This window comes from Amblyomma mixtum, chromosome 9, assembly GCF_055824585.1.
Source record: "Amblyomma mixtum isolate Tamu chromosome 9, ASM5582458v1, whole genome shotgun sequence".
Taxonomy (NCBI): Eukaryota; Metazoa; Arthropoda; class Arachnida; order Ixodida; family Ixodidae; genus Amblyomma; species Amblyomma mixtum.
In genome coordinates this window covers 39,662,811-39,678,414 of record NC_143020.1, presented here as the reverse complement: position 1 = coordinate 39,678,414, position 15,604 = coordinate 39,662,811, and the positions used below count along the sequence as shown (strand labels likewise).

Below are 15,604 nucleotides of genomic sequence, written 5' to 3'. Positions count from 1 at the left end.
CCAAAAGGACAGGGGCGCAAAGAAGGTGGCAATGACGGCGCTGCACTTCCAGCCAAATTCATTGTAATTGCGAACTGTGTGTTCATTGTGACTGAATGCGAATATACACTCAGCTAAAGCTGTGGTCATTACCATGAGGATACGGATGGCCACGACCCGACAAATGTAAATATGGGTGCAGCCATTCACACTAAAGGCTCTTGGAAGCTCATTTCCGTCTTTGTCGTCTTATCTCCGTACCTGTTCTTTTCGCACTGCGGTCTCTTCAAACATGTACCAGCACGCCCAATCCGCCACATTATTCAAGGTTTAGCTCATTGTTAGAATTTATTTTGTTATCCTTAAGGGGAGATATAAATGAATGAATGCGTCTAATAAACCAAACAAACTTCTCTATTTTCTAGATACGTCCGCTGCCAGTGTGCTGGGCTATACTTTAAGTCGCATAAAAGTGGTCACTGCGTAGTTACTGTGTCACCGGTTTCGCAGTTCGAGAAATAATAACCTCGTCAAAGCAGTCATCTTTTTTTGCAGTGTTACGGTGTTCTCCATGCGAATACTGTATCGCTGATGAATGACTATCTTAAGAAAGTGTGGCGCTTTTAAGATTAGCTTCTCGATTTCTGTGAGCATGTGATCGCAGGTGACAGTTGCCGAGTTAGCTATTTGAAAGCATATATTGCTACATAACTGCCCCATAAAATAGTTAGAGCGCATCTGATATATTTTCTTTATTCCACATTTTATCTGCAGAGTCAACGACAACGTGATGCCGAATGCTTTTAACACTGCATTAAGAAAAACAAACAAGCTTCACCGGAATGTTTTGACATGGAAGGAATCACTGGGTATCGATAATGAGCTGCATTCGCTGATTACTTAAGATATAGGGAAAACAGTTCCTTCCGTAAATTATCTCGCGTATAGGACTCTCTGCTACTTACTCGAGTCGGTAATATACTCGCGACTGAGAAAGAAACTCTGGTGGAGTAATCTGAGTTCTGAAGGTCCGTATTATTAAGCCTAAGTTATGAACTCCGTCGTTTTGTAACTGCAAAATGTAAACCAGTATTTAATCAACGCGCTAAGTTGAACGGCCAGGCCATTCTTTCTCTCTAAATATCGTGCTCACAGGATTTCTACTAAATTAGCGAAAATTAAAACGAAATTGAAAGCAATGAGAAATTTCATTCTATTGATTTAGGCCTGCATTGAAACAAGAAGATGTCATGATTGGAACAAGCGGTTTTGCAAAAGCGCTCCGTGCTAGAATATCTTGCGTTCAAGTCTACCAGACGAGTTCCGGACGGAACGTCCGGTTGCTGCACTGACATCCTGCGCGATAATAAAACGGTTCTTCATCTCCGCCAGCGTCTCCTCAGCGATCAGCCTTTATGTGACAAGAAACTCCTTCGTCTGGAATTTTCCACGCCATATCTCTATTCCTAACACTTGTCTCTTGGCAGGCTCCTGTCCTCTCTAGCAGTACTAGAAAAGTGGAGTTCAAGACACTAAACAGAGAAACGCTGTTCTACAAGCGGAAACGACATCTCGAGGCCAGCTTCGGAAGTGTGCAACATTTTATTCCGCGGCCAAGAGGACACGACTCCACCAAAACCAGTGAGGCGCTTCTCCAAGTTTCATACGGTTGCTTTTAGATTTATTCGCCGTGACCCGTATGCTTAGACATCACCGCACACGCTTCAGATGTTCCTTAGAAAAGGAGAGCTGGCACTGCTTTGTCACTATCATTGCTATGTGTTTCCAGTAAGCAACAGGAATATTATGAATGTTGTCGAAGGGTGCTCTGAACGACACGCTTAACTGTCTCCGCTGTACCGATAGGGAATGTAAAGCAAACTCGGAGATCGATAAACCCAGTGCTTGCCTTTGCAAAGACTTTGGAAAACGCCAGCCTAGAACGAAGCAGAGAATTTTAAATCTTTGCAGCTCGCAATGGAAAAGGAGAATCCGACGATGGATCCGGAGCCACCCTACGTGGAATACATCTCAGCTGACGCCTCTGTGAGATTGCTCAACGACGTAGAAGCAATGTCGCCTGGACCCCCGTCGCAATCGGCACGGAAGCCACGCAGTAGCCGCTGCAGTCCGATGGTGTTGCTGAAGATCATTTTTCCGACTTTTCTTATTCTTATGTTTGTCACATTGACCGTACACTTGCTTCGCACCATTAAAAAGGTAAGTTCATTTTCAGTTGACTCATCTCACGCTCTGCATTTGAAAGTCATGTTTTTATTTTTAATGTGTGAAGTAGTTTGAGGTGCAGCGGGGAAAAACCTCAAAAAATTTATCCTTACTAAAAATCAATTGCATAACGTGTTTGTAGACATATTCGTATTTCTTCAACTACAAAATATGCAGTCATTTCTTAGGGAATTAGATTCAACCATTCAACAGCGTAACATCTACTCAGAAAGGAACTCTGATCACCGCTTTTAAGTGAATGGCGGTACAGCCTAGCATTTGGGATCAGCATCCAAGGGACTGTGTCGGTTAACACAGCATACATCCGAAATCAGCCGGTGGTAACGGCATCTGTACTTCATGTTTTGGCCTTTTCAAGGTCATAAAGGCTCTGTTTTCAATTAATGTAGCGTCTATGTCATTAGCATGCGGCACTCTCTCGATGCAGAGTAGTTGTTTAATAAAACTATTAAGTAATAAAACTGGTACTCTGTTTTCTACACGACATTATTCGCGAAACCATAGCGCACATATTCTGTATGTATTGCGGATGCCATGTGTGTGTGTGTATGTATGTGTGCGTGTGTGGTTCTCGAGCTTTTGTGATCCTCGTTCACTGTGGCGAGAAATACCGGTGGGTCAGACCATTTTTTATGCTGTGCGGGCCCTAATACTGGGTCCGCGAAGAAGCCAGAGAGAGATTTTATACTAAGGTCCTCCTCCTTAGGCTTCGCAATAAAATCGGACCAACTGCTTTATTACTTTACTCAGTACTCGAAGCCGTACAGCATAGATAATGCCTGTGACCTACGACGCAGCGAACGTGTTAAAAAATATGAGGCACATCTAGCGTTTCGAGATATCGTAAAGCCTAGTGCAATTTTTCTATTTATTTTTGCTCGCTTTTTATTGCACAGAGAAATATTAAGGTAAATTTATTTAGTGCTTTCGAAAAGCATAACATAAAACACGGCCGCATGCTGCCGCAGGCATCTGAACAAACAACCTTCATATGTACACTATGATCCCCAAATGAATCCGATACACCGACAGCTCTCTCGGCCTCCACTTAAGGCTTATCTTTTACCCCGAACCAAACCATACCGGAAAACGTTGAAGTTCACGTTGTACCAATGCTGAGAAGTATAACATTTTTGAAAGGGTCGTAATGGGCCACGCTTCAACCTTCTATGCTTCCTGTGGTGTCTCGAGCAATGTAGTAGAGACTCGACATTATGTTATCGTAAGTTAGGGCCTGTATTCCCTTAACATAGCTGTACGTGGCCTGTGGGAGACGCCGTACTAGATGGTTCAGTATTATATATCATGTGCGGTGTTGTTGAACAAGTACTTTCCCTTGTTTCAGGTTGAAGCTGATGCAAGTATCGGTGAGTTGAGTTTGCTTAACACTGTAGTACGCATTGTTGCGAGCCCAGTCGTAACGCACATGAAACCGCAGACACAATAGCGCTTAATTCATTCGTCTCGTGGTGATGTAATCGTTAAAAATAAAACGAAAGAAAGAGAAGATGGAGACCGAAATGTTGCATGAAGTAACAATACAAAGAAAAGGTCTTCATCGTGTGCATTCGTCAAATGTGCGCATTAAATACAAGCAGAGAAGTAGCGTACATTCTGGGCCGGCTCATAGATGGCGGTAGCCCCACTTGAGTGCCCGCCCGCTCCTTTGGCTGCTGCATCGACCGGCTGCCTTCTTCGCCGGCTTTTGTTCTTCCGGAAAGGAAGTGCGCTCGGGTTACCTGCCTCCGTCCATTGCTTAAAGTATGGCGTCCATCAGTAGCCTCCATTCGAGTTACAGATACGCGCGGCCTCAGATCCTGAGTTCGGCGATGTATGTTTCCGCTCCGTTCAGCGGCTGAAGCAGCTGTCGTCAAGCTCGCCACGACCCAGGCCCTCAGAATTACCCAATCTTTTTACAGCAAGTTCACGGCAATGGAAGCTTTCTTAAGGCTTGGGCTCGTAGATTTTTTCGAATACAGCCCTTGAGCGGAGGAACCTAACTCACCAAGCAGGCCGAACATCTTGCATACCGTTACGGGTGCGAAAATATGCAATACGACCTCTAATAACATTCAGGTATCTTGTCTGGTGTAGAAGAAGTTCATTGGTTCTCCAGGTTTATGCTTCCAGCAGGCGTTGCAGGTTGTGAAGTGTTAGCGTATGTAGAGGAATCTAAAATATCCTCATGGTGTCTACATGATTCATAATAACACCATGGAACCACTAGCGCACGGTCATCATACAGCCCGAAATAGCTCTTCCGGAGGGCTACCTACGAACCTAAAAACTTCAACGCTTTTGAGCCAGGATGGCTAATTGGGAAGATGCTGTTCGTGACAGCTAGCTATCAACCTAAGAGGGCGACAAACAGTGAGGATCACGACGAATCTACGTATATGTCTTTCTTTGATGTTACTATCGGTGGGAAAAGTGATCGCTTATGAAACGAAATCGTTTGCTAAGAAGCTTTGTCTCGTCTTTTTCAAGTTTTTATGAAGGATCGGGCTTTCGAGAAGGAGGCATGGCGCTCTGAAATTACTGCCACTTAGCGCTAGTTTTGTTTGAAGATATTGACGACCTTGAATATTGATTCACAGAACTTTCAGATTGTGGCCCAGGATTCGTTATCTACACGCACTACATTATCTCACAGACTGACGTTCTTTAGTCTTTCTTTTCATTAGATGCTGCATTTACAAACCAAGCAGTACGCAAAATTAACTTCATCTCATTATTTTTTTCTCTTAAAGGCCCGGACGTATTACATGAGGAAGGAAGGTCAAGATTTTAATGACAAGATTATATCAAAACAGGGAAAAAATAACTGGATAAAAGAGAACAATAATAAAAAACAGTATGTAACAGTTGAATGATCTAGTGGTGGTTATACATTGCTAAGTGGAATGCACGGGATCGAAACAAAAAAATTATACATGCAGCACTCAATCAATACCAGAAAAATACAGTGCAAAAGGCATGACATCAAAAAGAATTTACAACAAACACCTGTTCAAAGTGCCGAAGTGAATATCGCGGAAACGTATTGCCCTCTTGAAGAAAGGTCGTTTAGTTTCTCCCGAAATGATTTTCGGTTAGCGCATGATGCGATGGAGTTGGGTAGGCCATTCGATAGTGCTGTCGCGTCCGTAAAAAATGAACACTTTAGTGCTAAGGTGTGACAGTTGATGCGTGCAATGCTATGTTCATGGCTTGGGCGGCTAGAAGTCCTGTCCGGAGGGTCTCAATTTAACGTTTTTTTGCTTGAGCGGTCAGATCTGGTGACCGACTGCACTGTGAGACATTTGTAATTTTTTTACTTCACTGAATTTGTGCATTTATTGTTAGTATGCGCTCAACACGAGTAAATAGCCCCAAATAGTATTTGGTACGTCGTCTCATCAGTCGTTGAAAGGCCGTATACTTCTCAAAAATAAACATCAGACAGCCCTTTACACGCCTTCAAAAGATCGCCTTAAATTGCTTATTAATTTTATGGCTTGAAAGTGTTACCTAAGGAAGCAATAGGTGATCTTTGATTGAAAAATTCAATAAAAATATACGGGTTATACAAGTGCCATAATGCATAATCTGTAAGTAGCAATATCATACAGTTCTTGACAACATAAAAAAGGAGTAATGAATTTAAAATGCTCTTTATACAGCGCACCTGATCCCACAACTAAAGGTTTCAAGTTCTATTTTGCTAAAGGTGGCAAAAACAACTTTTCCAGCCATCTCTCAACCGGCTGGTGCCTTTCTAAAAGATTTGTATAGCTTCTTTTCCATAGAATAAGAGTGTTTTTATTCTTTGTATAGATGTTAGAAATGCGCAGTGAATAAACTCACGTTTCTATCACAGTATACATGCACGTTACATTTAAAGAAAGACGATGGAGCAATTCAGCACAGTCTAAAAAAGCAGAAGTGGCATACACGAAAAGCGGAATTTTTGGCTCTTGGAATGGCCCTGCACAAAATTCCGTGTCATGTATCTCACGTTATCATCCTGGCTGATTGTTTGTCAGTTTTAGTCTCCCTTGAAACTTCCCAAAAATATTTTTTGTGCCGCTTCCTGCGATTTTTTGTCCCGTCCACTTTAAAGGAGGTCCGTTTTGTCTGGGTTCCTGGTCATGCAGGCATTCATTCCAACGAGGTGGCTGATTATTCAGCAAGGTCAGCTCTTGACGGGCCAGTAACGCATCCCGTCCCGAATTTCAGTCTGCTGGCGATCTCCAGGTTTCAGCGGTTCCAACACATATCAGCCTGGTTACGCGATCCCCTACTAAATACTGCTGATTATCAACACTTAGCGTATAAATGGAACGTCCGTTCGTGTAAAACCAGGCAGTGTGAGGTATCAATGACGCGACTGCGGTGCAGGATTCCCAGTTTAAATTTATACCTATGCAGATGTGGGTGGTCTCCAACAAACCTATGTGACTCATGCGGGGTCGTTGAATCTGTGGACCATTTCCTCTTCTGCTGTCCAAAGTTCGCACTTCAGAGAAAGATTTACCTGGAGGTCCCTCTCTCCAGGTTAGGGCTCCCGTTATCTATGCCAGTGTTGTTATCGTTCGGAGCGAGCGCCAAAGGATTTGCTTTGAGTTCAATTTGTGGGAATCTACATGATTACATAATCGCAACTGGTAGGTTGATTTGCTAACTCCTTTAAAAGTCTCGGAGTTTTTTTTTTTCAATTATTATTATTCTCGCCAAAATGTTCTTTGTTATTTCACTTCAAATATTCTTCTGTCGTTTTTCATGAATATATTTTTCAAAATTCACGTTTAATCCTATGAAAATTTTCTTGTGTATACCACTACACCTTGGCCAATCCCCCCACGTGGGTATGTGCCATTATAAAGAGGTTAAGAAGAAGAAGAAGAAGAAAAGCGAGAACTGCAAGAACAGTTAATCGGGCACAAAATATGCGTTTGATAATGTAAATTGTTAGCTTCTTGCTTGAAATGAGAGCTCCAAGATCTACATAATTAAGGTAATAGCAATCTTTGTGAGTATTGAGCTAAACCGAACAATTATAAGTGCAGAGTGGCGAGTCCGGGCTCCTCGTAAAGAGCCCGCATTCGAAAAACTCATGTTTAGTATACGCCGCGAGGAGGGGTTTGTGTTTTTACGCTTGAAGCAGATTAAAATGGCATCATTGTTGTCTATTTTAGTCGCGAATATTGTTAGCTGCGTTCATTTGAAAGAGCTTGAAGGGGAGGATACATGACACCGGTTTTTAGTATTATTGCGCTGCTCACCTCATCACAACTGAAATTGTTTGCAGCACTTCCCGAAGCATCCAACTTGACTCTGATAGCCGTGGAGGCAGGTTCTTTCACTGTGACCTGGGAGAAACCGGAGGGCTATTTTGACAACTACTGGATCGAGGTCACCAGGCGCCAGGGTCTAGAAAGCTCAGTGCGCCATTCCGTCGGTTCCTGCTACAGCGGCAGAATCCTGCCCCCGGACGAGACTCGCGTCACATGCGACCAACTCGAAGCTTGCACCACTGTGAACTTTACCATCGGGACTCACTTCGATGCGAAACCATTGCGTATATCCACGGGCGCCGTTCTCAAAGACATCTTGATTCCTGGGAAAGGTAAATATCAGTTGTGGCACCGCTATCGGGTTTAATTATTTAATTTCTTGACTTAATATCGAAGCAAATCTTTTAGAACTCTAAAAGCAGCTGAGATCAAAGCGTAAAGCCAGTATTCAGTTTAACTAGTAATTTAAATGTTTATATCAATGAGTGGGATCCAACGCTACAGAAATGGATAAAAATACTTTTAGAGAAGATCAAATGTTTTCCTCTAGGCTTAATTGGTACTAGCCTATAACATTAATACTAAGGTAGCAGTAGTGTGCGTTGAAGGCAGAGAGATCCGAAACTGACAGGTGCCCTACAAAACATCTTGTGCAATTTGCGCCAGTGCAGCCATGACCAGATCGTCTGTCAGCTAGTCCAGGGCCGGGCAGGCGGCCACGTTGATTAGCAGGGTTGTGAGACATAAAGCGTATACTAATAATGTACGGGGCCCATTTTCCTTCCCTGCTGTAACTATGTAGTTCCCATCAAGGATGAGCAAATAATTTTGACGACCAGGCTGCACTGGTTAAAGGCTCCTATTGTCATGGTCAGACTGTGTATATCATAGATGCCATGTGTGGGTGAGTGTAATCGATGGCGTTGACCATGCTCATAATGGCGGCTTTCAGGTTATTTGCGGATAAGAGCACCAGTTCGATTAACGACAAAGAAGTTCAATAAAGAACTAATTACTCATTGCCATCGACCCAAGCTCAGCAATACGGCTACAAAAAAAAAGGTATAGCTTTCCTTTGCAGCCGTGTGGTTGCGGCTGGGTGGATTTCGATACATAATTACTCATTTATCACAAACCTACTGCACTTTCGGTGGTTCCCCTAAATACTTTACCACCACCCTTCCCACTTCGAGTTTTAATCAATTCGCTCTTGCTGTATCATAAGATTGCCGTCCTGGTTAGTTCAATTAGTACAGCGACTGTTCCGGTGAAGCGGTGGTCCGGAGTTCGAACTCCGGATATGGACGAATTTTTCTCTAACTGCTTCGTTTCTGAGAAAGCCCTTAACTTTCCTTTGTAGCCGTACGGCTGCGCTTTGGTGGATGCCGATGAGTAATTACTCCCTAATCACAAATCTACTCCACGTTCGGGAGAAAGTACAAAAACAGAAAGAATAAACCAAACTCCTTCGAAAGGCCTAGTTGTATATTCGGCCTCTCTCTGGCGAGGATGCAGCACTTCGCTCACAACAATTCTTTGGAATAGTGAAAGGTATGGTGGTGTTTTTTTGGTTATATTCAACCTAAAACTGCGCTTCGACAAACATCACATAGCGTTAGGGAGTCCCGCATGAGCTTATTGTGGCATCAACATGTTCCCACGCCACGCTCATGGTTCAACAGACGCCATTGAAGGAGGATGGAGAATAGTTACCACCAGCTATTGCATTTGGCGTGAATCCATATTTGGCGTGCACGGCGGCGCATTTTTGGTATAATGTAAATGGGACGGCTACTCCAGCAGTCACTCTCGCACCTTACGGCTTACCAGCCGAGCTTAGTAGTCACTGCCGACGTGTGAATGTTTCGTTTTTTGTCTGCAAATACTATTTGTATGACTGCATAATAGTGCTTGCTCGGGTATAGAAGGACACTCAGATCTCTCAAGAAATGTCGCAAAAAATAATGTGGTGGCAGAGAAGACGTTCTCTGAAGGCTTGGGGAATGGAAATTTTAAGTGGAAGACATGATTTTCGAACTACTCTTCAGAGCGTTTTTTTTTATGGGCCATGCAACCTTTGCGTGAGAACTAGCGGAAACAGAGTTGTAAGATTAATGGGATGCGGCATGTCATATAGGCAATCCAACAGACTATATGAACGTTCCACAGCTTGTGACATTGTTGTATTGAACATACCGCACCTCACTGTTACCATTATGAGACAAGTCCGTGCTGTTGGCACGGTGAACCACACTTCTTTACCTTGGCCTTCACTTGGCCGTTTGGGACTGAGCAGAAGTCTCAAAACTGGACGGTCCATTAGCGCTTAGCGACTAATATATTTGTATGGTTTGTCGAGTTGCTTGAAGAAGGGAACTTAACAATCTGGGAGTAACTGAGTTACAGGCGTGTTATTTTGTGGTAAGCAGGCGGACGCTATCTTTAACAACTTCTTACCTTTTCTTTGATCAGAACCAAGCTCCCCACGGGCCATTACAATACACCCGGAACTATCTCCCGGTCGAATAACATGGCTGCCCCCGACTATGTGGAGCGGCGTCCTCGATGGCTACCAAGTGAAAGTCTGCAGCTCGGTTTACCCATGCCATGGGGACCAATATGGCAGCTCTTGCACCGAGTACAATACGTCTGAAACCTGGCAAGAATTTGAAAGCACTATCAATACCACGTACTGCATCTTTGTGACGGCTATCGCCCGCTGCGGAAGCCATCGCCTGGAGAGCCAGCAAGCTTCTACGAGAGTTCGAATGCCAGCAGTTTGTAAGTTAACAATTTCTGCTTAAAGCTTTTACCAAAATCTACGTGCTTCAAACTCTGCTTTATAGTTACTCAAAGCCGCCTCACTTTGCGGACTGTTAATGCACTGCACTGCTCTTGGAGAACTGTCTTTGTTCTCTGATCATTCGTTTAGCTCTCATATTTACGAACGCTGAGGAGGATAGCATAGCAAAGCTTTCAGTGAGAAGTCTGTTACTGAAAAAAGCAGCACCGTGCTGGCGGCAAGCGCGGAAACACTGCTACTGGACTGCAGCATGGTAAGATACCTCGGAAAGCAACCACACTACACGTGGCGGCTGTGATTAAATGTACCTATACTGTAACACCTACGATTTTGCAAGAAAGCGTTATTACCAACGTGGCTTTGAAAATGATGGCCGCCGAAGTTTGTTTTTTGTATACGACTTGCAGTACGCTATATCTGAGAATCAGAGCGCCGACATGCTAGTTTAAGGGACAAAAAGCTTGTGCGAGGTTTTTGGGATGTTATCTTTGCGCTTATCTGACAGTGGAAAACGCCTGCACCAAAGAAGCCTTTAACATGCGCGAACGTGGGGTTACGAGAGGGGATATAAAAGGTGATAAAACATATCGCGCCCCCTCTCTATGGTAAAAGAACAGTTATCCCGCGAAATGTTAAAGCAGCGATCACTTATTCCTTTTTTTAGTTTAGCAGCCAACTCTCAGCTGCCCATATCGTAGGCTCGCCTTGGTTGCCAATATCAGCTTTCTATCACAAAATCTTCGCGGTGATTGATTTGTACTGATCAGTATGAAGAATAGTTGTGAGCTGCTTTTGGGTTTGAGCTGTTATTTACAGTGCGAGTATTTTAATGTTACGAATAACAAATTTAAATGATTTCTCTCGTGGCCTTGCGGAGCACTACTCGGTATGATATTTGAAAAACTGAGAAGCGCTTTCACATGAAAGTGCTTGTTCAGGTTCTTTGTGTGTCCCATCCCAGTGGTTAGCGAGTTCCCACCTAGGCGTTGTGCCACAAGCCAATGCTTAGCTTATGCTCGCTTCCATTAGCGCAAAGCAATGGGACATCCCGCCAAGAACAAAAAAAAGAAAGACTTAGGACCAATTCAAAGCGGGAAAGCGGCTAGTGAGGATCAAGCAACAGCAAAACTTTTGTAGGGTCAGAGGCCTCGTCAGGCACCATTAGCCTTTAGCTTCTGTCCCTGCATCAGACTGTGTTTCGTCTGATGCTGAAATAAAGTCTGAAATAAAAAGTCTGAAATAAAGTCTAAACCGTCAAAAAAGGATGGAGGGGAGATTGTGCTAGAAAAAGCCACCACCTTGTAGAACCAATGCCTTCTGACCTCGAGCGCTGCAGAAGTTCTGAAGAACCCTAACAAAATCGGAATTCTTAAGAAAAGAGACCTCAAGGACTTGAAATATCCACCAGTAAGCTTACTGGATATTTCCTACAAGGTATTTACCAAGGAAATTGCTAATAGAACCAGCACAACCTTACACTTCAATCAGCCAAATGATTAGGCAGGGTTTTGTAAAGGTTTTTTTTTTTTTAGGTTTAACGTCTCAAAGCGACCCAGGCCTGCTCGATAATAGACCATACTCACGGTATCAATAAGCTGATAGAGAAACGCGCAGATTGTGGCCAACAGCTACACATATGCTTCATAAGTTACGAGAAAACATTTCACTTAGTGGAAGGCTCCGCAGTCATGCAGTCATCGCGGAGTGAGTCTGTAGCAGTCTTATGTGAAATTACTGGAAGTTGTCTAAAACAACTCCCAGCTACCCTAGTCTCAGTAAATTCAGCAAGAAAATTTCAATAAAGGACGATGTCAGGCAGGGAGACATGGTCTCGCCATTGCTATTCACCGCCTGTTTACAGGAGGTATTCCTAGGCCTGCAGTGGGAAGAATTGGCGATAATAATTACTGAACAATACCTAAGGAATTTCGGTTTCGCTGATGGCATTGCCTTCTTATGTCACTCAGGACATGAACAGCTCAGCACGGCCAAAGAGGCATGCAGAGCGGAACAATGGGTCTAAATATTATCACACAGAAAACCAAAGTAATGTTAGATAGTCCCGCAAGAAAACAGCTGTTCACAATTGGCAGCGAAGTGTTTGAAGCCGTAAAGGAAAACGGCTATTTACGACAGGTAGTAACATCTGATCCAGGTGATAAAAGGGAAATAACCAGAATAAGAATGTGGTGGAGAACATATGGCAGGTTCCCTCATATCATAAATGGAACTTGCCAATATTTCTCAGTAGAAAAGTGAACAGCTGCATCTTAGCGGAACTCACTTATGGGGCACAAACGTGTAGTCAAGTCTAGGAGAACGCAGCGAGCTATGGAAATTATATGTGCAACGTTGAGAGAGCGGAAGCGGGCAAAGTGGATGAGGGAAAAAACGTGGGTTAACGACATCTTATTCGAAATGAAAAGAAAATAAATGCTCTTGGGCAGGGCATGTAAGGCGAAGGGACGATAACCGCTGGTCCTTAAGGGAAACGGAGTGGATTCGAAGAGAAGGCAAGCATAGCAGGGGGATGCAGAATGTTATGCGGACGGATGAGGTTGAGAAGTTTCCAGGAATACGGTGTCCGAAGCTAGCAAAGGACAGAGTTAATTGAAGAGACGGGGACGAAGTCTTTGCCCTGGAGTGGACGTAGGCAGGCTGATGATGACGATGATGGTCGTCAATGTATTAGTTGGCACGTGCAATTATGAAGGCAAAGCTGTTTTAATGGCAACAAATCTTACGTCTTCTGGAAAGTAGCACAGAGCAATTCTGCTTTGAATATCTGCATTAACGTAATGAGCTCAAACGGATAACTACTGCAGCTCCACCCGACGCGACGATCTTGGCCTTGAAAGAAGTTGGCTACGACTCTTTCACCGTCGCTTGGAATTACCCGAATGTCTATTTCGACTACTATGTGGTCGAGGTCCTTGATCCCGGGCAGCTCATCACAGGGTCCTGCCGCTCGGGCACCATCCTTCCAAGCAACAAGACTAGCGTCACCTGTGATCGCCTAGAGCCCTGCAGAAAGGTATCCTTCAAGATTCGCACACACATCATCGGGCCGCCTGCACGCACTTCAGCTGGTGTCACGTACGAAGGAATACTCGTCAGAGGCGGAGGTAGGACTTTGTATTTTAAGCATGAAAACTGCAAACGACAGAACTATTGCTCTTCCCTCTGTGAAAGCGGAAAGGAAAAAAATGGATTGTACGCTCGCTAACGTGTACCATGAACGTGAGAACTCCTTGTGGAAGGCGATTGCAGATCTTGAAAACTGTCGCATATCACTGAAAAGCTAATAGCATATAAAGCGGATCAATAGGAATCTTTATATGAGGACTACAGGAAAACCAGCGTATAGTATGTGCTATTCCGTAAATTTCTACCACGTGCTGTTTTTGAACCAAAACAAAATATGGACTCTAAACGTTTATTAATATATAAATGTATTCACAAAGCTTATTCTCCCTGGAAGCTTATTTCCCACGCGGATTTTTGGAGGCGTAAATGACACCGGATAAATTGTGCAAAGTTAGCACGGCAAACCAATTAAAGCGTATGAGCATTGTGCATAGCAGAACGTACAAAGTTGTTTAAGTTGGTTCACAGCAAAAGTTACGCACCACACTCCCCAAGTAAATGTTCCCAAGCTTTTTAAACCGACGTCCTACTTCCTCCGAAGTAGGGCTAGAAGCCCTACTTCGAGTTTTTTATAGAAGATGGCTATTTTGCTCTTTTTGTTTCGTTCTGGAACGTAAGGAAATAATTAATTACTAGTTTGAAGACTTATTAAGCATTAGCTTCAAAACAAGAAGTGCAGTTTGTTGGGTAGTTCTACTTCGTCTCCTAAAACAGAGCACTCAAATGTTTACAAGAAACAGTTTAGTTAAAATTTTTTATCCCCCACCCCATGTTTCTCTTTTTCTCTTGCTGTCCCTTGCCTTTGGCTTGCGCTGTATATCATCATGCAGAACCAGCTAGCCCGTCAAAACGATTTTGTAAGTCAAAAGAAGTCTGTGTCCTTGTTAAAATTCTTTGCACGCGAAATATCGCCTACGGGAGCCACATCACTACCCGCGATGTGGATGTTCTTTTATGCGTAGCATATTGCAATCACTCAGTTCAGCTCTTGGGCGCGGCCGGGCAGCCACCAAACCACGTGACGTGACGTCACGTCACGTGGTGACGTGACGTCACCAAACCACTTAAGAAAAATAAAAAAGAAAGAAAATAAAAAAAGAAGAAAAAAGAAGAAAAAGAAAAGAACGAAAAAAAAAGGACGGCTGAGCATGGTGGCGGTTGCCACCACCCCGCTTCAAAGGGGGCGCTCCCATCCATCCATCCATCCATCCATCCATCCATCCATCCATCCATCCATCCATCCATCCATCCATCCATCCATCCATCCATCCATCCATCCATCCATCCATCCATCCATCCATCCATCCATCCATCCATCCATCCATCCATCCATCCATCCATCCATCCATCCATCCATCCATCCATCCATCCATCCATCCATCCATCCATCCATCCATCCATCCATCCATCCATCCATCCATCCATCCATCCATCCATCCATCCATCCATCCATCCATCCATCCATCCATCCATCCATCCATCCATCCATCCATCCATCCATCCATCCATCCATCCATCCATCCATCCATCCATCCATCCATCCATCCATCCATCCATCCATCCATCCATCCATCCATCCATCCATCCATCCATCCATCCATCCATCCATCCATCCATCCATCCATCCATCCATCCATCCATCCATCCATCCATCCATCCATCCATCCATCCATCCATCCATCCATCCATCCATCCATCCATCCATCCATCCATCCATCCATCCATCCATCCATCCATCCATCCATCCATCCATCCATCCATCCATCCATCCATCCATCATCCATCCATCCATCCATCCATCCATCCATCCATCCATCCATCCATCCATCCATCCACCCTTCCATCCATCCATCCATCCATCCATCCATCCATCCATCCATCCATCCATCCATCCATCCACCCATCCATCCACCCATCCATCCACCCTTCCATCCACCCTTCCATCCATCCATCCATCCATCCATCCATCCATCCATCCATCCATCCATCCATCCATCCATCCATCCATCCATCCATCCATCCATCCATCCATCCATCCATCCATCCATCCATCCATCCATCCATCCATCCATCCATCCATCCATCCATCCATCCATCCATCCATCCATCCATCCATCCATCCATCCATCCATCCATCCATCCATCCATCCAT

At 44.1% G+C, this 15,604-nt stretch overlaps 1 protein-coding gene across 1 annotated transcript in view; it reads left to right on the top strand.

The window, feature by feature from the left end:
• The first annotated feature begins 1,948 nt into the window (after positions 1–1,948).
• LOC149328808 (uncharacterized) overlaps positions 1,949–15,604 on the top strand; it is a 19,117-nt gene continuing 5,461 nt past the window's right edge. The window contains exons 1-5 of the mRNA XM_089559100.1: positions 1,949–2,199; positions 3,572–3,593; positions 7,517–7,834; positions 9,975–10,283; positions 13,131–13,339. Of these exons, the coding sequence (XP_089415226.1) occupies positions 1,957–2,199; positions 3,572–3,593; positions 7,517–7,834; positions 9,975–10,283; positions 13,131–13,339 (1,101 nt within the window). The 5' untranslated portion in view covers positions 1,949–1,956. The remainder of the gene's footprint in view (positions 2,200–3,571; positions 3,594–7,516; positions 7,835–9,974; positions 10,284–13,130; positions 13,340–15,604) is intronic.